This window comes from Hemiscyllium ocellatum, chromosome 47 (genome assembly GCF_020745735.1).
Source record: "Hemiscyllium ocellatum isolate sHemOce1 chromosome 47, sHemOce1.pat.X.cur, whole genome shotgun sequence".
In the NCBI taxonomy this organism is placed as follows: domain Eukaryota; kingdom Metazoa; phylum Chordata; class Chondrichthyes; order Orectolobiformes; family Hemiscylliidae; genus Hemiscyllium; species Hemiscyllium ocellatum.
Genome location: NC_083447.1, coordinates 11,863,296 through 11,886,557, shown reverse-complemented (window position 1 = coordinate 11,886,557; position 23,262 = coordinate 11,863,296). Strand labels below are relative to the sequence as shown.

General features: G+C 46.8%; 1 protein-coding gene across 1 annotated transcript in view; it reads left to right on the top strand.

Annotated features, from left to right (window-relative positions):
• sympk (symplekin) overlaps window positions 1–23,262 on the top strand; it is a 54,066-nt gene that overhangs the window by 23,430 nt on the left and 7,374 nt on the right. The window contains exons 11-22 of the mRNA XM_060856105.1: window positions 647–857; window positions 2,519–2,666; window positions 4,484–4,719; window positions 8,286–8,367; window positions 8,451–8,564; window positions 10,059–10,206; window positions 11,818–11,978; window positions 13,399–13,507; window positions 15,672–15,772; window positions 16,863–16,953; window positions 17,922–18,029; window positions 20,217–20,404. Of these exons, the coding sequence (XP_060712088.1) occupies window positions 647–857; window positions 2,519–2,666; window positions 4,484–4,719; window positions 8,286–8,367; window positions 8,451–8,564; window positions 10,059–10,206; window positions 11,818–11,978; window positions 13,399–13,507; window positions 15,672–15,772; window positions 16,863–16,953; window positions 17,922–18,029; window positions 20,217–20,404 (1,697 nt within the window). The remainder of the gene's footprint in view (window positions 1–646; window positions 858–2,518; window positions 2,667–4,483; window positions 4,720–8,285; window positions 8,368–8,450; window positions 8,565–10,058; window positions 10,207–11,817; window positions 11,979–13,398; window positions 13,508–15,671; window positions 15,773–16,862; window positions 16,954–17,921; window positions 18,030–20,216; window positions 20,405–23,262) is intronic.

Sequence of the window (23,262 nt, the reverse complement as noted above, 5' to 3'; positions counted from 1 at the left end):
AAACATCTTTTAAATGTTGTAATTATATCTGTCTCTAACACTTCCTCTGACAGCTCATTCCATACACACACCACCCTCTGCGTGAAAGAGTTGCCCCTCGGGTCCTTTTTTTTAAAAACAGTTGGAGCGAAGATGGAAATTTTCAGATGCTGGGTCAAGAGGTCATCAAGGGCGTCAAAAAGAAAGACTTGCATTTGTGTCGAACCTTTCATGACCTCTGGATGTTCTAAAATGTTTTCCAGTTAATTACAGGGAGTGTGGCACCCGATTTATACATGGCAAGATTTCACCTAATGTATTTGAAAACGTCAGCTAATCTGTTTTTAGCGTTAGTTTTTGGAGGTAAATATTGTCTCCAACACCTGGGTGAATCCCCTGCTCTTCGAAATAATGTCATGGAGTTTTTAAACATTTGTCTGAGGGTACAACCAGAGCCTGTGTGATGTCTCCTATATATGGCGATACCTCTAACCTTGTAGCACTCTTTCAGTATGTCACAGGCTGCGTTTTTAGTGCAGTAGTCTCAGCAAAGGCATTCCTGATGGTGCTGATTATGTTACAATGGAGGGAAAATGGCTGCCCCTTGAGGTGGATTTGTGTCTGAGGGGCAGGCACCCCTGACATTATCTGCCTGCTTTTCCCTCAGGCGTCGACCAGATGAAGCTCCAATCTGACGAGGACCTGAAACAGGGGAAAGATGTGAAAAGCGAGGGGCTGGTTATCAAGCGGCGTTACTCCATGATGCGGCACGGCCAAGCCATCTCTGTTGTCGGAGCACCCTTTACCCAGCCCACCAAAGAGGAGGAGATGCAAGCAAAGCGTCGAGTGGAACCCATTTTGCAGTCTAGTCAGTCAAGGTAGGTGGTCACTTCGGAAAATGGACACTCATGGGTGTGTTGCTCAGGTACCTAGGCTGTGAATAGAATGTCCCCAACCAACAAGCTCAACAAATGCCTGCATTACTGTAGCATCCTCTCTCTAATGTAGAAGAATATGCAAAGGCTGTTTGAGGAGCATCAATAAAGTCCCTCTGTCACAGCATTGCCCTTTGATGTGAAGGGCACTGCTCGTCACAGGCCACTCGGTGTTTTCTTATTTTCCTGGTGGTAGAAATTGAATAAAGATTTGTACACTTTGTGTCCTACACTGTGTCTCACACCTGCACACACACACACCATGGGTGCTGGGGAAAAATAAGCACTATCGCTGTTAGGCGGTAGTGTGGGGGTTAATAAAAAAAAACAGTAGAAAGAAAAAAAAAGGCCCTCTGACACTCTGCCTGTAGAGAAAAATGGATGTGTGACCAAAGACTTGCTCCAAAAAGTTTATTGTACGGAGCATCTTTGACGGGGGATGGGTTTTAAAAAGAGTTCAACTGGAAGCTAGGGGAGGCAACGGCCTTGTGGTGTTCTCGCTAGACTGTTAGTCCAGAGACCCAGGTAGCATTCTGGGGGCTCCGGTTCGAATCCCGCCATGGCAGATGGTGGAATTTGAATTCAATAAATATCTGGAATTAAGGCTGTAACAAAGACTATGAATCCATTGTTGATTGTTTACTAATGTCCTTAAGGGAGGGAAACTGCCACCTTAACAGGTCTGGACTACATGTGACTCCAGACCCACAGCTATGTGGTTGACATCAAATGGGTTGGGCAATAAATGCTGGTCCAGCCAGCAACAGCCTCATCCTGCGAATTAATTTGAAACAAAAGCTGAAGGTACTGCTTCCGAAGGATGGATGTAAGGACTTGAAAACAGCACAAGGATTGCTGAGGGCTCTGATGCAGAGTCATCTAGATCGAAACATTAGCTTACTCCCTGTCCGTGGAAACTGTCTGACCCAGCATTTTCTGTTTCCAGATTGTTGAGGGGTGTTCAATTGATGATACGATTAGCGGGATGAGGCCAAAGAGGGCCCTTGGGCATCGGGTACACTATCCGAGTGTATTCAACAACTAGGGCACAGTGGTTAGCATTGCTGCTGCACAGCGCCAGGGACCCAGGTTCGATTCCCACCTCACATGACTGACTGTGTGGAGTTTGCACATTCTCCCCGTATCTGCGTGGGTTTCCTCCAGGTGCTCCGGTTTCCTCCCACAGTCCAAAGATGTGCAGATTAGTTGAATTGGCCATGCTAAATTGCCCTTAGTGTTAGGAGCAGGGGTAAATGTAGGGGAATGGTTCTGGGTGGGTGCGCTTCGGCGGGCCGGTGTGGACTTGTTGGGCCAAAGGGCTTGTTTCCACACTGTAAGTAATCTAATCTTTAAAAAAAAAGCCCACTAAACATTGGTGACATTGTCAGGACATGCACTTTTCCCCCATTTACGAGTCCCTGAGACATGTAGGCCGTTTGCAGAGATCTGCTAACTGAACAGAGAAACAGCGATGTTCTTCCGAACCTAAGATCCCTAACCGGAGCTGAGGCTTCTGTAACCTTTTGGCATGTTTTCAAACCTTCCCTTGCCCGGGTACTGGTTAGGTCCTACCTAGTAGCTGATGGGTTATTTGTTGTTTGCAGGCCGGGGCAGAGCGGGCGGAAGAAGGTTTTCCGCCTGGGAGACGTCGTCCAGCAGCTGCCTGCGGATAAGATCGACAAGCTGAAGCTCGGAGCCGTGCAACGCATCCTCAAAGCGGAGAAAGCAGTCGCGCGAGGTGGAGCTGGAGCGGTATTGTGTGCTTTTTCCTGTAACGTTTGTGACCATGGACCTTCTGCGTTTGTGTGTGGGGACGTAACGGAGAGTTGGAGTTGCTCCTTAAGCCTGCTGCACCAGTCAATAAACTCGCTGAATTTCTACATCAAATCCACTTTCCTGCCCTCTCCCCATAGTGTCTATCTGTCCCAATATTGTATTTTATCCAGCGACTGAGCATCTTTATCTTTGAGGGTGACAGTGTCAAAGATATGCAACTTTTTCAACAAAGAATTCTCTTCTCTGTTAAGCCCAAAGTAGCTGACATCATTATCCTGAGACATTGCACTAGCTGTGTCAAGCAGGCGGTCTGAACTCCCCCCATTAAACCTTCTCAGAAGTGTACACATTTCTGAGATCATTTTTCATTTATTCTAATTACCTGGAGTTTACACCCACCTACTCGGTCTCCCTTTGTAGCACCCTTCGGTCAGGGATGAGTCCAGTGAACCTTTGCTGTGCATCCCTTAGGCAAGAATATCATTGCATTGATATGGAGCCCAAAACTCTCAATGTGGTCTTATTATAGTCAGGATTATATAATTGCATTAAGCCTTCCTTAATCTTATACTTTCTACTCCTTTTCATAAAGGATGCAATACCATTTGGATTACTAATTGCTTACTGTACATATAACCCTTGTATGTCTCATGTTATAGCTACCCTCTCCTATTTAATCCAAGTTTTTTTTAATAAGGTTAGGTTTGGGTTGAGTTGGGCGGAGGCGGTTGAGTTGGGCGGGGGAGGTTGGGTTTGGGTTGAGTTGGGCGGGGCAGTTGAGTTTGGGTTGGGTTGGGCAGGGGCAGTTGAGTTTGGGTTGGGCAGGGGCAGTTGAGTTTGGGTTGGGCAGGGGCAGTTGAGTTTGGGTTGGGCAGGGGCAGTTGAGTTTGGGTTGGGCAGGGCAGGGGCAGTTGGGTTTGGGTTGGGTGGGGCGGGGGAGGTTGAATTTGGGTTGAGTTGGGTGGGGCAGTTGAGTTTGGGTTGGGCAGGGGCAGTTGGGTTTGGGTTGGGTTGGGCAGGGGCAGTTGGGTTTGGGTTGGGTTGGGCAGGGGCAGTTGGGTTTGGGTTGGGTTGGGCAGGGGCAGTTGGGTTTGGGTTGGGTTGGGCAGGGGCAGTTGAGTTTGGTTTGGGTTGAGTTGGGGCGAGGACAGTTATGCTTGGGTTTGGGTTGTGCGGTTGGGTTTGATTTGGGTTGGGAAGGGGTGATTGGGGTTGGGTTAGATTGGGTAACCAAATGAGATCACCAGCTGAAAATTGGGGTCATGAGTTTTGAGGCAACAATGGCTGCTATGGGGCTCTGACAGAAGTTTAATAGCTTCATTCCCGTTCTAGCTTCAAAATCGGCTCATAGGGTCTGTTTCTGTGCTGTATGACTCTGGTCCAGCTCCTTCATGCCGACCAAGTTTCCCAAACTTAACTAGTCCCGCTTGCCGGCATTTGGCACGCATCCTTCTAAACCCTTCCTATTGATGTACCCATCCAGATGCCTTTTAAATGTTGTAATTGTACCAGCCTCCACCACTTCCTCTGGCAGCTCCTTCCATAAACGCACCACCCTCTGTGTGAAAATGTTGTCCCTTAAATCCCTTTTAAATCTTTCCCCTGTCACCTTAAACCAATGCCCTCTAGCTCTGGGAAAAAGGCTATTCACCTTCTCCATACCCCTCATGATTTTATATTGAGAAAGATGGACTGCAGCACTTGTATCATTAGAAGTATGTAGATTGCCCTCTCTGGTCAGATTCTCTGCTGTTATGTTACAATTTTCTGACTGTTCCACTTCTCAATTCCAGATTCGTGTGAAGATTCTTGCCCGTCTCGTGACGCAATTTGATGGGAAGTTGAAAGGCAAGATGATGGATTTCATCCTGGAGGATATCCGGAACCGTGTGGACCTTGCGTTTGCCTGGCTGTACCAGGAGTACAACCTGTACCTGGACAAGTGGCCCAATGGCAATCTGGAGAATTACGATGAATGTTTGACCAGCTTACTGTCTGGGCTGCAGGAGAAACCAGACCAGAAGGATGGGTCAGTAACTGTGCTGATAGAATCCACTCTCAACACTTCTAATCAAACTTTGCTAATTGTTTTTCCAGCTTTCTCCATCACCCTCTAATCTTTCCTGCTGTATCTCACCAAAGTGACCATCCTTCTTGAATGAACCTGTACAGTGTCATAGAGATGTGCCACGCAGCCGTGGTGGCTCAGTGGTTAGTGCTGCTACCTCACAGCGCCAGGGACCCAGGTTCAGTTCCAGCCTCGGGCGACTGCCTATGTGGAGTTTGCACATTCACCCTGTGTCTGGGGGTTTCCTCCGGGTGCTCCAGTTTCCTCCCACAATCCAGGGATGTGTGGGTTAGGGTGGATTTTCTGTGCTCAACTGCCAATAGTGTTCAGGGATGTGCAGGTTAGGGTGGACTGGCCATGCTAAATTACCCCATAGTGTTCAGGGATGTGTAGGTTAGGGTGGATTGGCCGTGCTAAACTGCCCATAATGTTCAGGGATGTGCAGGTTAGGTGCATTCAGGGGTAAATATAGGATAGGGGAATGGGTCTGGGTGGGTTACTGTTCAGAGGGTCGGTGTGGACTTGTTGGGCCGATGGGTCTGTTTGCTCACTGTGGGGATTCTATGCTGCTTATATAAAAAAAAAAGACCCTTTGGCCCATCAGGTCTGTGTCTGTCTAAAACAAGAACCGTGCTATTCTGATCCCATCTTCCATCACTTCACCCATGCCCTTGAATGCTCGGCATCACGTGTCTAGATACTACTAAAATTATGTGGATTTCTGCTTCTACCAGCCTTGTAAGTGGGGAATTCCGCATTCTTCCACAAAATGTCCTTGCATCCCCTCTAAACATCTTGCTTCTTACCTTCGAGCTGTGCACCCCCAGTCGTTGATCCATGTTCGGGAGAAAGGTTTCTTCCTATCTGTGGCACTCATGTTTTTAACACATCTCAGTCATATCCCCCCCCAGTCTTTTCTGTATCAAGGAATACAACTCCAGTCTGTCAATTCTCTTTTCATAACTACAACTCTCCAGCCCAGACAACATCCTGGTAAATGTCCTCTCAACTCTCACCAGTGCAATCACATCCTGCCCATAATGTGGATTCCAGAACTGCACGCAACAGTGGTCTATTTAACATTTTGTACAGTTCCAGCATAACCTCCCAGCTCTTACACTCTCTGCCTTGGTTACTAAAGGCAAGTATCCCGTATAGAGTCATAGAGATGTACAGCACGGAAACAGACCCTTCGGTCCAACTTGTCCATGCCGACCAGATATCCCAACCCAATCTGGTCCCACCTGCCATATACCTTATTAAGCAGTTGATTGATCTGTCCTCCTGCCTTAAGGGACCAGTGGACATGCCCACCAAGGTCATTCTGATTCATGGTGTTTCCCAGGGTCTTGTCTTATTCTTCATTTATTTCAAACAGCTGTGAATATTAGATTATTTGGTTATGGAGTGGATCGCAACATCCAGAGTTTTGTCCTGTTCTGGTTAGATAGATTAGATTTCCTACAGTGTGGAACCAGGCCCTTCGGCCCACACCGACCCTCCGAAGAGTAATCCACCCAGACCCATTTCTCTCTGACTAATGCACCTAACGCTACGGGCAATTTAGCATGGCCAAGTCACCTGACCTGCACATTCTTTGAATTGTGGGAGGAAACTAGAGCACCCGGAGGAATCCCATGTAGGCACTGGGAGAAAGTCACCTGAGGCTGGAATCGAACCTGGGACCCTGGTGCTGTGAGGCAGCAGTGCTAATCACTGAGTCACCGTGCCACCCTCAAGATTAGATTCCCTACAGTGTGGAAACAGGTCCTTCAGCTCAACAAGTCCACACTGACCCCCCAAAGCGTAACCCACCCAGACCCATTTACCTCTGACTAATGCAGCTAACACTACGGGCAATTTAGCAGAGCAGGTTCACCCGAATGGCACATCTTTGGACTGTGGGAGGAAACCCATGCAGACACTGGGAGAATGTGCAAACTCCACACAGACAGTCGCCCGAGGCTGGAATTGACACAGGTCCTTGGTGCTGTGAGGCGCAGTGCTAACCACTGAGCCAGCGAGCCACCGTGCAGTCACCTAGTATGCTTTCTACGTGCAGTCACCTCATAGACTTGCCTTCTACGAGGTGACTGCAGGAAATTATGGATGGGACCTCAGACATTCTTGATAGATTTGGCTTATCGATACACCATCTGCTGAACTTTTTGGGTTGTGTGGATGAATAGAACCTGCCTGTTGTCACTGGGAGCTCTGCAATGCAGGCCTAAGCCTGGTTGGTCACTCAAATGTAAACTTTAGAAAGATTGATGATTATTTGTTCCAGGCAGCTGCCTTCTGCTTTGTAGACGCACTCCTGGCTGAGCTACCACTTTAGAATATTTTAAGCTCATTTAAAACGCTGTCCAGGTCATAACCCACGGCACACGTCAGGCCGGTGCTCGCTGACCCACATTGACACCCAGTCAGTCGGCACTTTGACTTAAAAATTCTCCTTTTCATTAAATTCTCTCCATGGCCTTGGTTTACCAACCTCTTCCTCCAATGATCTGTAATCTTCACCCCGGCCTACATTCCCCTAAAGCATCTGTGCTCCTCACATTTCAACCTCCTGCTGTCCCTTGATTAAGGTGCCACCTTGACCAAGCTCGTGGTCATCTATGTGACTGTGCTATGGCTTTAAGAAGTGTATTTTGTCCTGCTTTTATTTTGAAGAGAGGTTTTAAGTCAGAGGTGAAGAGCTGCCTAATGAAAGCCCTTAAAGTAAACAGCATGTGAGATTTTGGGTTTTTTAAGTTTGGAACAATAGAAGCAGCCTGATTGGGTGGGGTCAATATCCCACAGAATCAGGATGTTTTTGAGTTTTTCAGTAGTGGTTGCTGGGATCTGAAAGCGAAGTTTGGAAGCTCCAGTGCATCTCTCCCTGCTGCACTGTCTCTATTTCTCTCTGTTGCACTCTGTCTCTCTGAGGTTTCTCGATGATTTACCTCCTGGACTGGAGAATTGCCTGTGAGACTATCTATTTTCCTGAATTTGCCTCTGTCAAGGGTGTGTTTATAGGATCTTACCTTATCAGTAGTAAAATAATCTATTTAAGCTTACTAACTGAGTTAATTATTCCAATTGCTTCCTTTTCTTGTCGTATTTTAACTACAATGTTTTCGTGAAGTGTGTTTTGCTTCAAATCTGATAGTTTGACCAAATTGCGTCCTGAAAACAATGCCTTACACTTAGCCTAGACTTCATAACATTTTCTTATTTTAAAGGTATCTTAGCATATTTTGAAGAAGTTTGTTCTGGTCCATAACACCCACCATATCTCCTTGTGTGGCAGATTTTGTGGGATAATGCTTCCCTGAAGTGTTTTGGTGCCTTTTCTGCTGTTTAATAGTGCTGTATAAATACAAGTTGTTGCTTTCACCCACCATTCACTCCAGTCTATTCATATGCCATGAGTGCAATAGCAGACTCTTGATATTAGCAAGGATGTATTATGGATGTGTGCTTCCCAAATGCTGCAAGTTTGTTGTTGTTGTAATTTCTGATTGTCCATCTTCCTCCATTAGGCTGTTTACAAAGCTGGTTCTGGAGGCTCCGTGTATAACTGACAGTGCGTTAGAGGTGATCCGCCGGTACTGCGAGGATAAGGTAGGTGTCGGGATACTAGCAGTCGGCTGACCTTTTGTCAGTTCCAAAGTGCTGGTGATGATCCTCCCTTATCTTTCTTGCAGACTCGCATTTACCTTGGAATGTCAACACTAAGGGATCTGATCTTCAAGAGGCCTTCAAAGCAGCTGCAGTACCTCCATGTGCTGCTCGATTTGAGCTCTCATGAGAAGGACAAGGTGAAAGACTCAAAATGCAGCCACCCCCGCTTCAGTTTAATTATCCACCATTTCTATCTCACTCTGGTCTGTCTTCCCCCTCCTGCCATGCCCCAGCACTGTTTTCCTTCAGTCCTTAAGGGTCGAGAGTTGTGGTGCTGGAAAAGCACACCAGGTCAGGCAGCATCCGAGGAGCAGGGGAATTGACATTTTGGGCATCACTCTTTGCTGATGAAAGGCTTAAGCCCAAAACGTCGACTCCGCTGCTCCTTGGATGTTGCCTGGCCTGCTGCGCTTTTCCAGCAACACACACCCGACTCTGAGCTCCAGCGTCTGCAGTCCTCACTTCCTCCTTCATTCCTGAAGGCTCAGACTGTCACTGGGCAGCTCATCCGTGCCCACCCCCAACCTTCCTGTAATAATCTTCTTGGTGGATTATTAGCTTCCTAACTCAAGTAGGCCCAGTGTTCACCCTTGGGCTGCTGCACAAAGGTGGGCTAATACAACACAGAAACTGGGCCTGCGTCTGTTGAGTATCAAGAGAGCTCTAGCCCACTCCTGCCTCCAAATCTGGTGGTAGTTTTCAAGTCTCACCACAGAGTGTGGCGAACACCCACCTAAACTGACGCTGAAGTGCACTACTGCTCTATACTCTCGAGCCTTTTAGTTCAGTTGTGATTGTCTCCCCTCTGGAATGGGTATAAAAGATATGATGGTATTTTCATAGAATAGAAAAGAATCCTAGAATCCCTACAGTGTGGAAGCAGGCCATACAGCCCATCGAGTCCACCCCGACCATCTGAAGAGCATCCTAACTTGACCCGACCCCTGTCCTTGCAACTCTGCGTTTCCCATGGGGGAATCCACCTCGCCTGTAGAACTCTGGAAACTCTGCCATTTAGCACGGCCAATCCACCCTAACCTGCACCTCTTTGGACTGTGGGAGGAAACCGGAGCACCCGGACTTCACACAGTCACCCGAGGCTGGAATCGAAGCCATGTCCCCGGTGCTGTGAGGTAGCAGTGCTAACCACTGAGCCACTATGCCGGTGGTTCAAGAAAATAATTTGGTGGCTTTCCCCTAGTGTCCTGGCTAATATACATCCCTCAACCAGCATTTAAAGAAACCTTGTTATCAGATTGCAGTTTTCTGGCAAGATGTATGCATGCTTTGTCACCTACGATTACACTTTGATATTAGCTCTTTGGCTGTAAATGCTTTGTCTTGTCTCGATGGTTGTGAGATGCACCATATAAATGGAAACTGTTTACCGCCTAAACCCCAGGCAGACTAAGGCCATTTGTAGCCACGACTGCTCCAGCATCTGAGAAAGATCTGAAGAACCATAAATGGGCGTTGGCAGCTGGGCTCCTCTTTACCTGTAGCACCCTCCTGCTAGATGCTTTGTTTCATTGGACCATTGGGAGCCACCTGTTTGTAAAATGAGGGCATCTAAAATGGAGAACTGGGTTGCTTCCTGCCAACCTGTTCACTGTCAGGTGTCTCCTCTCCAGGTCCGCTCCCAGGCACTGATGTTCATCAAAAGAATGTACGACAAGGAGCAGCTACGTGACTACATCGAGAAGTTTGCCCTGAATTACTTGCAGCTGCTAGTTCATCCCAACCCACCCTCCATCCTCTTCGGGGCTGACAAGGACACAGGTGGGAGTTCTACACATGGCCTTTCTGACTGTGTGATAGGTGGCTGGGGACGTTTAGGGTGCTTTGTCCATTGGCTCGCTGTTGAACGGGACTCGAGACTGTGTGTGTGTGTGTGTGTGTGTGTGTGTGTGTGTGTGTTCACTGTGTTTTCTCATGCACGGGGTGCAGATATTGCTGGCTAGGCCAGTGTTTATTGCCACCCCTAGTTGGGCAGTTAGGAGTTGGAACACATTGCTCTAGGTCTGGAGTCACGTGTAGCTCAGACTTGGCAAGGGCATCAGTTTCTTTCCCTTAAGGACATTATTGAATCAGGTTTTAAAAAAAATCATTCTTGAGAAGGTGGTGATGAGCTGCTGTGGGCTGATCCACAATGCCACTTGGAGCAGGGGATTCCCCAGGTGCGTATTTTCGGGCAGTCAGGAGTTGTCTCATGGTCACTACTTCCTGATTTTTATTGAATTCAAATTCCAGCACCTACCATGAACCCACATCCCCAGAACATCACCAAATAACAGTACCTCAAGTCACCATTTCCCCTGTGCATGGATAGAGTGATTTAACCCCAGGGCATCAATGTGGACTTCACCAGTTTCCTCATATCCCCATCCGCCACCTTACCCCAATTCCAACCTGCCAGCTCAGCACCATCCTCATGACCTATCCTATCCTGCCAATCTTTCTTCCTGCCTATCTGCTCCACCCTCCTCTCCGACCTATCACCTTCATCCCCACCTCCATCCCCTATTGCACTCTGTTACCTCTTCTCTTCTTCCCCCCCACCCCCCCAACCACCACCACCCATTTACCTCTCCACCCTGGAGGCTCCCAGCCTCATTCCTGATGAAGGGCTTTTGCGCAAAACATTGATTTTCCTGCTTCTCGGATGCTGCCTGACCTGTTGTCCTTTTCCAGCACCACTCTGATCTCCAGCATCTGCACTCTTCACTCTCACCGAGACTATGTGATAATGTGCCTGATGAAGGAACATGGCAATGAAAGCCTGTTAGATGGACCTGTTATAAACTGATGTTGTGTGACTTCTGACCTGGATAATAGAGAAGGAGGCAACTTAATCTCACCACAAAGTCCTGAGTATTTGCAAAAACGAAATCATTCTTCTCCCTGTGTCTGTGCAGGTTTCTTCCAGGTGTTCCAGTTTCCTCCTACAGTCCAAAGATGTGCAGGTCAGGTGAATTGGCCATGCTAAATTGCCCGTAGTGTTAGGTGCATTAGTCAGAGGGAAACGGGTCTGGGTGGGTTACTCTTTGGAGGGTCGGTGTGGACTGGTTGGGCCGAAGGGCCCGTTTCCACTCTGTAGGGAATCTAATCTAACCCAGCCAGTCTTACACGTGACTCCAGACCAACTGCCCTTTGAAATGGCCCAGCCAGCCATACAAGGGCAATTAGGGCTTGGCACAATTGCCAGCCTTGTCCACTGACACCCATGTCCAGTGAGAAATGGTTTAGGTGGGATGTGGGTCAGCTGACCGAGGTGGTGGTGGGTGCTTGGATATCTGTGCGGATCAGCTGTCTGGATTGGGAACATGTCTGAACGGAGTCTGGTTTTTATTTGAAGTTTTTTAATTTAATCAAAAATCCTTTGACTGACAGAGGTGGCAGCCCCTTGGACAGAGGAAATGGTGAAACAGTGTCTCTACCTGTACCTTGCTCTGCTTCCCCAGAACCACAAACTTATTCATGAACTTGCTGCCGTCTACACTGAGGCCATCGCTGATATTAAGCGCACGGTGTTGCGTGTCATCGAGCAGCCGGTAAGTCAGCAGCTTGCTGCTTCAGCCCCTTGTCCAGAGACCTGATCACCCAATCAAGTTGACAGTCCCAGTGTCCTTGTGAGGGGAAGCTGCACTGGCAGAGGTAACTTTCAGATGGGTCTACCTCTGACCGATGGATGTGGAAGTTTTGTTTAAAGAAGAGCAAGAAGGTTCCCTGTAGTGCCTTGGTTGTTGTAGACCCGTTAGCTCACTCGGCACAGAGGGAGGCTAACAGCACCTTCAGTTCCTGCACTGGCTCAGGCTACCATCTCAGCCAATGAATAAAAGAAACATTTTGGCCAAACTCCCCTTGCTGTCATAGTCACTGAGTCATACAGCATGGAAACAGAACCTTCGGCCCAACCAGTTCATGCCAAACATAATCTCAAACTAAACTAATCCCACCTGCCTATGTTTGGCCCTTATCACTGAAACCTTTCCTATTCACGTACTTATCCAAATGTCTTTTAAACATTGTAACTGTACCCACATCCATCACTTCCTCAGGAAGTTCATTCCATACGCGAACCACCCTCTGTGTAAAACATTTATCTCTCATGTCTATTTTAAATCTCACTCCTCTCACCTTAAAAAATGTACCCGTGGGCGGCACGGTGGCACAGTGGTTAGCACTGCTGCCTCACAGCGCCAGAGACCTGGGTTCATTTCCCACCTCAGGCAACTGACTGTGTGGAGTTTGCACGTTCTCCTCGTGTCTGCGTGGGTTTCCTCCCACAGTCCAAAGATGTGCGGGTCAGGTGAATTGGCCATGCTAAATTGCCCGTAGTGTTAGGTAAGGGGCAAATGTAGGGGGGTGGGTTGCGCTTCAGCGGGTCAGTGTGGACTTGTTGGGCCGAAGGGCCTGTTTCCACACTGTAATGTAATCTAATTTAATCTAATCTAAGTAATCTAATCTACCCTCTAATCTTGAAATCCCCCACACTACGGAAAAGACAACTAATATTAGCCCTGTCTATACCCTGGCTGATGTTATAAACTTCTATACGGTCACCTCTCAAGCTCCTACAATCGAGTGAAAGAGGTCCCAGGCTTTCTTTATGACTTAACCCCCCCATCCCCCCGACTTTGCTTCAGCCTCAATTGTGCTCGAGTGTCTGAAGTGGGACTTCAACCCACAGCATCTTCATTGGTCATGAAGCTCTGAGATACTGAGTGGTTACCGAAAGTGTGATGTTCCTTTTGTTTTTAATATCTTGTTGAATAGCTAACGTGAAGGCAGCTTGGGTCCCTTCCCAGATTGCTCAATTCCTGCCAAGTGGCTCTGCCTCATTTTTCTGATCCTGGGTTTGGTTGGCAGTCTTTTTGGTTCAGTTGACGGTGCAATGCAGAAAGAAAAGAGACTCACAAGGAATGCGTTCCCACATCGGTGTTGTAACCCTTTGTTCTCCTGTTGCTTCAGATCCGAGGGATGGGAATGAACTCGCCTGAGCTGCTTCTGTTAGTGGAGAACTGTCCAAAAGGAGCAGAAACCCTTGTGACTCGTTGCCTGCACATTTTGACAGACAAAGGTGACCTTAGAGCCTTGTGTTGCTCTCTGCCTGTATCAATTTCACCAGTTTATCCACATCATATGATTTCTTTATCTGTTGGGTTTAAACAGTGCAGTAACGCTGCATGGAATACAGCAAGTCCTCACTTAAAGTAATGGTCGCTTTCCTGAGAATCATGACTTTAAGTGAGTCGCAGTTTGCCACAGGATGCGATATTAAAGCCCCAGTAATAGGATCGTAGAGTTGTATAGCATGTTCCGATGTTGGGTCCCTTTGGGCATTTCTGTCCAGGAAAACAAATGTACAAGTTGAAATACCGTACCGTGCGTGGATTGCACTAGGTATTCTGAGCTGAAATACATCGCTAAATGTAAAAGTAATGCAATATACAGGATACTCACTCTACAGTTATTAAATTGACCAGTTTTCATTTAGTATCAGAAGTTCATTAGTGCAGCTGAGAATTACCTGCACTGACCTACGTTTGCCACTAGATGGAGGCCAAACTTCTTTGAGAGTTCAGAATGGGAGTGAGGGCCAAGGCAGAGAGAGAGAGAGAGAAACAGAACCCGAGGCACTCAGGAGGGCAGCAGGGTCCAGGATTCGGGTTGGGGCTGGGAACAAATGCAGGAGGCATTGTCTGGGAGCAAGAGCAGGAGGCAAAAGCAGGAACCAAGGGCTACAGCGGAGGAAGAAGGATTGAGAGTAACAGTGGAAGTATCGAGAGAAAGGTCATGTGCAGGGAGGCCACAGATCAGGAAGTCTGTGTCAAAAATGATGTTGCAGTGAAATTAGTAATGTTAAATGGATATTTTTAAACGACTCAGTGTTGAGTTGCTGTTTGAGATCATGGCCAATCCAAACCTAAATACTGTTTGATTTTTGTTGGCCAAAGATATTGTCAGTCTCTGGTTTATAATTAACACCAAAAGCTGTTAGCAGAAGGGAATTCCAAATATCTTTGTGTGGGGTAAGTCTTTCTGAACATCATTTCTGAAAGGCTTGGCAGTAACTTGGTGCAAGCTCTGGTCTAACTCTCTCTCTGCTGTTCCCCTGTCAGGTTTCCCAGGTACACAGTCCTCGGGGTTGTGGTGTTGATGAACCATGTTCAGAGGAATCTGCAGAAACATTCTATTCCATTTTCCCCTTCTGTTCTCAGAAGAAAAGGTTGCTTTAGGACGAGGAAATGTGTGTTTTATTTATTATTTATGCTCAGGATGTGGAGAAACCTCTAATCCCTGAAGAGCACTAAAACCCAACTATATGTGGGCATAGAGCCACACTTAGGCCAGGGAGAGAGGAATCCCCTCTGAAGGACATGAGTGAAGCATTTGGGTCTTCATGATGGTTGGGGGGGGAAGCGTGATAATGTTGATGAACCAATAATCCAGAGACCCAGGCTTATGCTTTGGGGACATGGGTTCAATCCCACCAATGCAAATGGTGAATTCAATGAAATATCTGGAATTTAGACAAACTAATCTAATGGTGTCCGTGTAACCATTGTGGATTATCATCCAAAACCTTTTTTTTAAAAAAAAAACAGAAATTGCCGTCAAAACGCAACTAGTCTGGCAGCATCCATTGGAGAAAGTAGAATTAACATTTTGAGTCCAGTGATGGAGTCGTCAGATGGAATAGTAACTCTGCTTTCTCCTCATTAATGCTGTAATTTCTGGTTTTGTCGCGAAAGCCCATCTGGTTCGCCACTGACTTTAAAGGGAGGAAATCTGCTGTTCGTACCCGGTCTGGCCCACGTGTGACTCCAGACCCACAGAAATGTAGTGGACCCTTAGTTCACCACCTCCTGCAATGGCCTAGAGAGCCCATTTAGTTCAAGGCCAGCTATGGAGAAGCAACAGATGCCAACCTTGCCAACGATGCCTATCTCTATAAAAAGAGAGAATCTGACATCTTTAGTGGGTTTTTTTTTGCTATGACCACAGAGAACTAGGTTCTCTTTAAATTGCCTTTCCAATGGAATTTTGAAGCCTTTAACGTGCGGCCCACTATTCCAATAGTAACGCAGTTCCAAGATCCTTGCCAGTCAACTTACCGGACTGTGGCACAGAGTTTTGATGACGCGCTTTGCTTCCCAACATACTACTTATCTCTTTCCATCACCAGAATTCAGGGTTGAGAGGCCTGCATGTTGTCATGTAATGATTCTGTTTAATTACAGTTCCGCCATCACCTGAGCTAGTGAAGCGAGTCCGCGATCTCTACCACAAGAGGGTCCCAGATGTCCGCTTCCTAATCCCTGTGCTTAATGGCCTCGAGAAGGTAATGAGTCAGCTCAGTGTAAAATAACTGCTTCTGATGTAGGTGTAGGCCGTGGTGTGCTGAGTACAGAAGGGATAGGGTTCCATCCTGGTGGAGTTGGGGGGTGAGGAGAAAAATCCTGCCCATGGTGGGATGTTAGATGGCGGGATTTGACTGGGTTTCCAAACTCGACAAAGCGTGAGGGAATGGGATGGTCCTGGTTGGATACCCTGTCCCAAATGCTGCGTGAGGTGACCGTCCTGTGAAAAGGGCTGCTGATCCCTTCTAGCTGGTTCACTGGTGGCAGCGGGGGAGGGTGGGAGTGAATAATGCCGAGAGCACAGGTTCAATCTCCTGGTCTGGTTGTGGTTGATTCTTGGGGCCTCCTTCTTCCTGACCATGTCCCACAGGGGCATGTTGGGACAAGTTGGGCGATGAGTGTTCTTCAGTCAGTGAGGATGCTGCATGAAAAACACTGGGAGGGTGGAGCTGTTGTGCACTTGATAGTGGTGACTTCGATCCCCAGTGACTCGCTATCCTTGATCTGTTTGCTGCTTCTTAAATGTGTGGGTCCTGTGGCGGTTATGGGTTTCATTGACTTTTTTTTTCCAACCACTAATTTTCTCACCCTCCAGGCCGCCCCCCCCACCTTCATAAAAATCCAGCACGGTCAGCAGATTGATGCCTGTGGTGATCTCACACTGTGAATTGTATCTTATCGCGTGCATCTATCGGACAGGAGGCACTGTGTACTGATTGAGGAGAGGTGGCCTGTGTGCTGAGTACTGATTGAGGAGAGGTGGCCTGTGTAGCATCACCATTCTGTAATAGGGACAGTGCTGCTGCTGTCCAGCTGGGAGTAACTAAGTAACTGGGAGCTGGAACTTCCTGGGTTTTTGTGGTGAGGTGCCATACTGTGTGATGTATCTAACCACTACACCCTTAAACAGAGGCTGAAACAAATCCAGCCCCCTACCCCTTAACAAAAGGAAAGTCTCACCTTTATCAAAAACTGAAGACAGCAACAGGACTGGAGAGTATAGTTCATACAGCGTGGCTCTAAAGAAAGTTTCTAGATGATTAGTGTCCTTGTACTGGCTGTCTTCCACAGAAAGAAGTAACCCAGGCCCTGCCCAAATTGATTAAACTCAATCCCATTGTGGTGAAGGAGGTGTTTAACCGGCTCCTGGGGACCACGCACGGTAAGTCTTGCCGCACTTGACACTGAGGCAAGGAGGGAGGGAAGGAGAATGGAATTTGTGCACCCAGGGGAATTATACTGGAGAGGACTTGTATCGCTCAGGAATGATACTCTGAGAACAAGACTGGAATATTTCACAACTGATAACCTGTCCCGGAAATTGGAACTTAAGTAGGGACAGGAGTCGGCCATTCAGCCCATCGAGTCAGCTCTATCACTTGACTAGATCCTAGCTGATCTGCCTCCAGACCAATTTTCCCCCCACTGTCCCTATATCCCTCGATCTCTAAAAATCCATTGATCTCTGTTGAATGACCTGAGCCATCACAATTCCCGAGGGTAGAAAATTCCAAAGCTTCGTAGCCTCAGATTAAAGAAATGGTTCTTGACTCCATCTGCTATCATGTTATTATCTGAGATTGTCACCCCCAGTTCTAGACATCACCCCTTACCATCCCCAAAATGCCTGTGTCTCCTTGCCCAACTCTTAAGAATTTTGTACATGTCGGTGATGTCACTTCCCGTTCTCTAAGCCCTAGAAAATGTAGTCACTGTGTCTCCTCAATCTCCACTCATCGGATAATTCTGTCCCATGAATCGACCTAGTGAACCCAATCTGAAATATTATCCTCCCTCCCTCCCTCCCACCCTCTCCCTCCCACCCTCCCCCTCTCCCTCTCCCTCCCTCCCTCCCCCTCTCCCTCCCTCCCCCTCTCCCTCCCTCCCCCTCTCCTTCCCTCTCTCTCTTTCTCTCCCAGTGCCTCTATGCAATATTAACTTTGCAGGGGGCTGGAGGGGATTGGTCAGTAATTTCACGCTGCGTAATGTTATTGAGGGTGTGCAGGCAAAGGAAATGAAACATTACTGGGAGGTAGCGCGATATAACTGAGCGAGGAAATGATTTGGTTCACGTTTCAGTGTTTTACAAATATTACATACTCATTGTTGAATATTGGTTTCATTTCTCAGTAGGTGAAGGTGTGTCAGCAGCAATTTCACCTCTGACCCCAGGTGACCTGCTGATAGCTCTGCACAACATTGACTCCACCAAATGTGACATGAAGTCCATAATTAAAGGTAATCAATAGTCACAAATTTCCTTCTGCTCATTCTGTCTCCCCTTCATCACCCATTGATGGCACAGTCCTAGGAAAGAATGTGAGACCTTTACAAACTATCCAGGTTAGATATTGTCAAGAAGTTAAATCAGAGGGGTGTTGGCTCAGTGATAACACGCTTGACTTTTCAACGTCTGAGAGTTGTGGGAAGAGAGATCCTGAGAGGACAGTGTTCTCTGTGTTCTTTGGAAAGTGGGGATCGTGGCAAGGCAACTGTTTGCCACCCATCCCATCGCTACATCGGAAATCTGGTCAGCAGTAAAAGATATGACTGTGAAAACTGCTGGTTTGTTCTTTCCTATTGTTGGGCAATGGGTTGCACATCCTCAGTTAGCCTGGGCCATTACAGGGGGAGAGAGCAATTCAGAGTCAACCATATTGCAGATGCACATAGACTAGACCAGGTCAGGTTGGCAGAGTTCCTTCCCTAAAAGTCATGAGTGAACTGAATTTTTTTTTAACAATTGATGGTTACTTTGTGGCCCAGCACAGCAGATATACTTATTAATTCATTAAACGTAAATTTGACCAGTGGCCGTGGTTCGATTTGAGCCTATTAGCTTTGACCCCCAGTTTTACTCAGACAGCAACATTACCATTTCTCCTAATTTTAAATTTACATAATGACCTGCCATGTCTTCATTTCATATTTCAAAGCATCTCGATGACTTGGAGCGTCGTAGGCTGAGAGCTGACCTTGTAGAGGTTTATAAAATCATGAGGGGCATGCAGTGGATGAGTAGCAAATGTCTTTTTCCCAGGGTAGGGGACTGCAAAACTAGAGGGCATATGTTTCAGGTGAGAGAGGGAAGATTTAAAAGGGGCATCTTTTTCGTGCAGAGGGTAGTACGTGTATGGAATGAGCTGCCAGAGGAAGTGGTAGGGGCTGGTATAGTTACAACATTTAAAAGGCATCTGGATGGGTATATGAATAGGAAGGGTTTGGAGGGATAGAGGCCAAATGCTGGCAAGTGGGACTTGTTCAGTTTGGGAAACTTGGTTGGCATGGAGGGGTTAAAGCAAAGAGTCTGTTTCCGTGCTTGGATGACTCTTTGCTTTAACCCCTCCATGCCAACCAAGTTTCTTTGCTTTGAAATATCAATTGACCTCATGCCATTAGTAATGTAATTAAAATTAATGTCCCTCAATTAACCCGTCTCATTTTGGAAAGATAGTTCAGTGGTTATGTCTCCAGTCTAGAAATGCAGAGGCTAATGATTCAGGGGCATTTGTTTTTATTCAATTCACTCATTCATTTAACCGTACACTGATACTTGTTATTTTGTAGCAATGTGAATTTTCATTCAGGGCTTTGAGATTAATTTTAGATTAATCTAGATTAACTCAGGATATCTGGTTAGCATGGACGAGTTGGACTGAAGGGTCTGTTTCTGTGCTGTACATTTCTATGACTGTGAGTTGGTTATGGAGATAAATATGGTGGCAGAGACTTCACTGGCCTGGGCCTTATTGATAAATTCCATCCTAAAATCCCCCTGCCTTTTACTTCTTTAAGATGCTTCTAAAATCCGTAACTCTGGTCACCTATCCTAAAATCCCACTGTGGGTACAATATTAAATTCAAAGTTTGGGAGAAGATTTGTAGCTCGGGTGCTCGTTGTTGTGGTTCTGTTCGCCGAGCTGGGAGTTTGTGTTGCAGACGTTTCGTCCCCTGTCTAGGTGACATCCTCAGTGCTTGGGAGCCTCCTGTGAAGTGCTTCTGTGATCTTTACTCTGGCATTTATAGGGCAAGTCAAACAGAGAACAGCCAGGGAATTCCTAGAGGCATGGCACTCATCCACAGATTCTATCAACAAACATATTGACCTCGACCCAATATACCAGCCACTGCAGCGGACAGCAACTGACAACCGGAAGCGGCAGAGACAAGCCACTGCAAATGCTGAAGGAAACATCACAGAAGCGCTTCACAGGAGGCTCCCAAGCACTGAGGATGTCACCCAGAAAGGAGACGAAACGTCTGCAACACAAACTCCCACCTCGGCGAACCGAACCACAACAACAATATTAAATTTTGTAAAGCACTTTAGGATGTTTTGCTATGTTAAAGGGTACTGTATAAATGCACACTGTTTTGGAATTCATTTGTGTGGTTTGACTTTTTAAAAACTTTTTGTCTTTAAAGCTACGAACCTGTGCTTCGCAGAGAGGAATGTCTACACCTCGGAGGTTCTTGCTGTTGTGATGCAGCAGCTGATGGAACAGAGCCCACTCCCCATGCTGCTGATGCGAACAGTCATTCAGTCGCTTACAATGTACCCCCGGCTCGGGGGCTTTGTCATGAACATCCTGTCTCGGCTGATAATGAAACAGGTAAGAAAAAGACCAGGAAGGCTCAGCTGAATGAGTGTTAACATCAGCCAGTGCAAATAACAGTAAACTGCATCGATTCGGAGAGAGATTCTGTAAACTACAGCAATGAACTTACGGCCAACAGTCTGCGGTTAAAACGTAACATTGCTTCCAGAAAAATGCGTGAAGAGTGATTATGTTTTTTAGAAATACTCAGGACTACGTAGTGATTAAGTTGTCTTGTTCTCCGTTGTCTAGGTCAGAAGTCACATGACACCAGGTTATGACAGGTTTATATAAAACCACAGGCTCTCAGAGCCATGTTCCTTTGTCAGGCATGTTATCACATAGTCTAGGTGAGAGTGAGGACTGCAGATCAGAGCCTAGATTAGAGTGGCGCTGGAAAAGCGCAGCAGGTCAGGCAGCATCCAAGGAGCAGGAGAGTCGACCTTTCGAGCAAAAGCCCTTCAGGAAAGCTCTTAATCAGACTGTCACATAGTCTGCCTATTGTTACCTACACACTACCTGTTGTTAGCCACTCATCGGCTCCATTAACAGTTTTTCAGCCAGATTGTTATTGACTCCTTTGTCGAACTGTTCTTCTCTCTCTTTCTGGATGTCTATCCCCACACATTGTTTACTCCTTATCCCCTCCCCACCCTATCTTCTGCATTTAAGCCAACATTTTCTTAGCTGCCATCCGTTCCGAAGAAGGGTCACTCAACCTGAAAATTTAACTGATTTCTCTTCATAAATGCTGTTTTTGTTTGTGATTCCCCCTGTGGGATTTTTACCTGAAGTTTTGTGGCGGAGAGCTCCACTTCACACAGCAATGGCTGGTGTAGATCTCTGACCAGTGCTAACCACCCTGTTTCCTCTTTAAATCATTGCAGCTTTTTTTTTAGATTAGATTAGATTACTTACAGTGTGGAAACAGGCCCTTCGGCCCAACAAGTCCACACCGACCCGCCGAAGCGCCACCCACCCATTCCCCTACATTTACCCCTTTACCTAACACTACGGGTAATTTAGCATGGCCAATTCACCTAACCTGCACATCTTTGGACTGTGGGCGGAAACCGGAGCACCCGGAGGAAACCCACGCAGACACGGGGAGAATGTGCAAATTCCACACAGTCAGTCGCCTGAGTCGGGAATTGAACCCGGGTCTCGGGCGCTGTGAGGCAGCAGTGCTAACCACTGTGCCACCGTGCCATCCACAAAACAGATACAGGGCATCACGCTAGTATGTAGGTGAGAGATTTAGGACAGTGGTGGATAGGGAAGGTGTGTGAAACCCTATGAGGGTGGAAGAGGGGCTGAGTACGCAGGGGAGAGGGGAAGCAGGTGATGGGGGGTTTGAACTGCATTCAGCTGCCATTGTTGCTTCAGAACTCGAGACCTCAACCAACCTTCTGGCTTGACAGCCTTACGTGTAAGCACAGCTTGGGAAGTCCTGATCCTAAATCCCGATCTGAGGAAACTCCCTGCTGATGCATTCAGTGCCTCAACTAATGCAAGTATCCCATACGCCTCATTAACCACCTGATCTGCCTGTCCTGCTGGCTTTAAAGCTCTATGGACATCCACCGAAAGGTCTCGCTGTTGCTGGATACATCTGAGGGTCCTACCATTCGACATGTGCTCCCTTCCCATTTCAGTCCTCCCAAACTGAATAGCCTTGTAATTGTCAGAATTACATTCTATTTGCCATTATTCACGTGTCAGCCCACCTGACCAGTCCGTCTGTATCTTCCTGTGGTGTAAGGCTATCCTCCTCACAATTCATCTCCCCATCGGGTCCTCTGCAAACTTGCAGATCATATCTCCTACATTCACTTCTAGATCATTAATGTACTCAACAGCGAGGGACTCCACATTGACCCCTATAGTACACCACTGGACATAGACATCCAGTCACTAAAACACCCTTCCACCATCACCCTTTGCTTCCTGCCACTAAGCCAATTTCAGATCAAATTTGTCAAATTGCCTTGGATCACCTCAGCTCTTTGCTGCTTAATTGGACTTCTAGGTGATATCTTGTCAAAAACCTTAATGAAGTCTAAATAGACTACCTCAACTGTAGTAACGTCATCTACATACCCAGACACTTTGAAAAATTCAATCAAATTTGCTAGACATGATCTCCCCCTTACAAAGCTACAATAACTAACCTAGAATAAGTTAAAAATCACACAGCACCAGGTTATAGTCCAGCAGGTTTAATTGGAAGCACATTAGCTTTCAGAGCGACGCTCCTTCATCAGGTGATAGTAGAGAGCCCAATCTTAACACAGAATTTATAGTAAAAATTTACAGTGTGATGTAACTGAAATTATACATTGAAAAATTGATTATCTGTTAAGTCTTTCATCAGTTAGAATACAGTGATAGTTCTTTCATGTGTAAATCACAAAACCTTTTTTTTTTAAAAGTTGCATTCTCAGGTTAGCTGTTAACAATGGTGATAGCTAGACAATATGTTGAAGATGTTGACCCCCTGTGTTCTCTGTCTATGCCATGATGTTTAGATTGATTCTAATTTAAAAGGGAGATAACGGAGTTTTACATAAATTCATGCAGTTTTTGAGCTGTGTTCTACATGAATGTATGCAGTTTTTGAGCAAAGTACAATGTAACCCTGCAAGTACAAATTCACCCCACAAAATGTGTGTGTGCATGTGGATCTTTGTCTGTCTGTGTGTGTGTCTGTCCGGGGTGGGGGATGTGTGTGTGTGTGTGTGTGTGTGTGTGTGTGTGTGTGTGTGTGTAGTGAATGCAGAATGTCTTAAGTCTGTGAGGGGGTGCATGTGTGAGTGCGGGAGTGTGTGTCTGTAAGAGTGTGTGGGTGTCTGTGTGTGCATATGTGTGTCCGT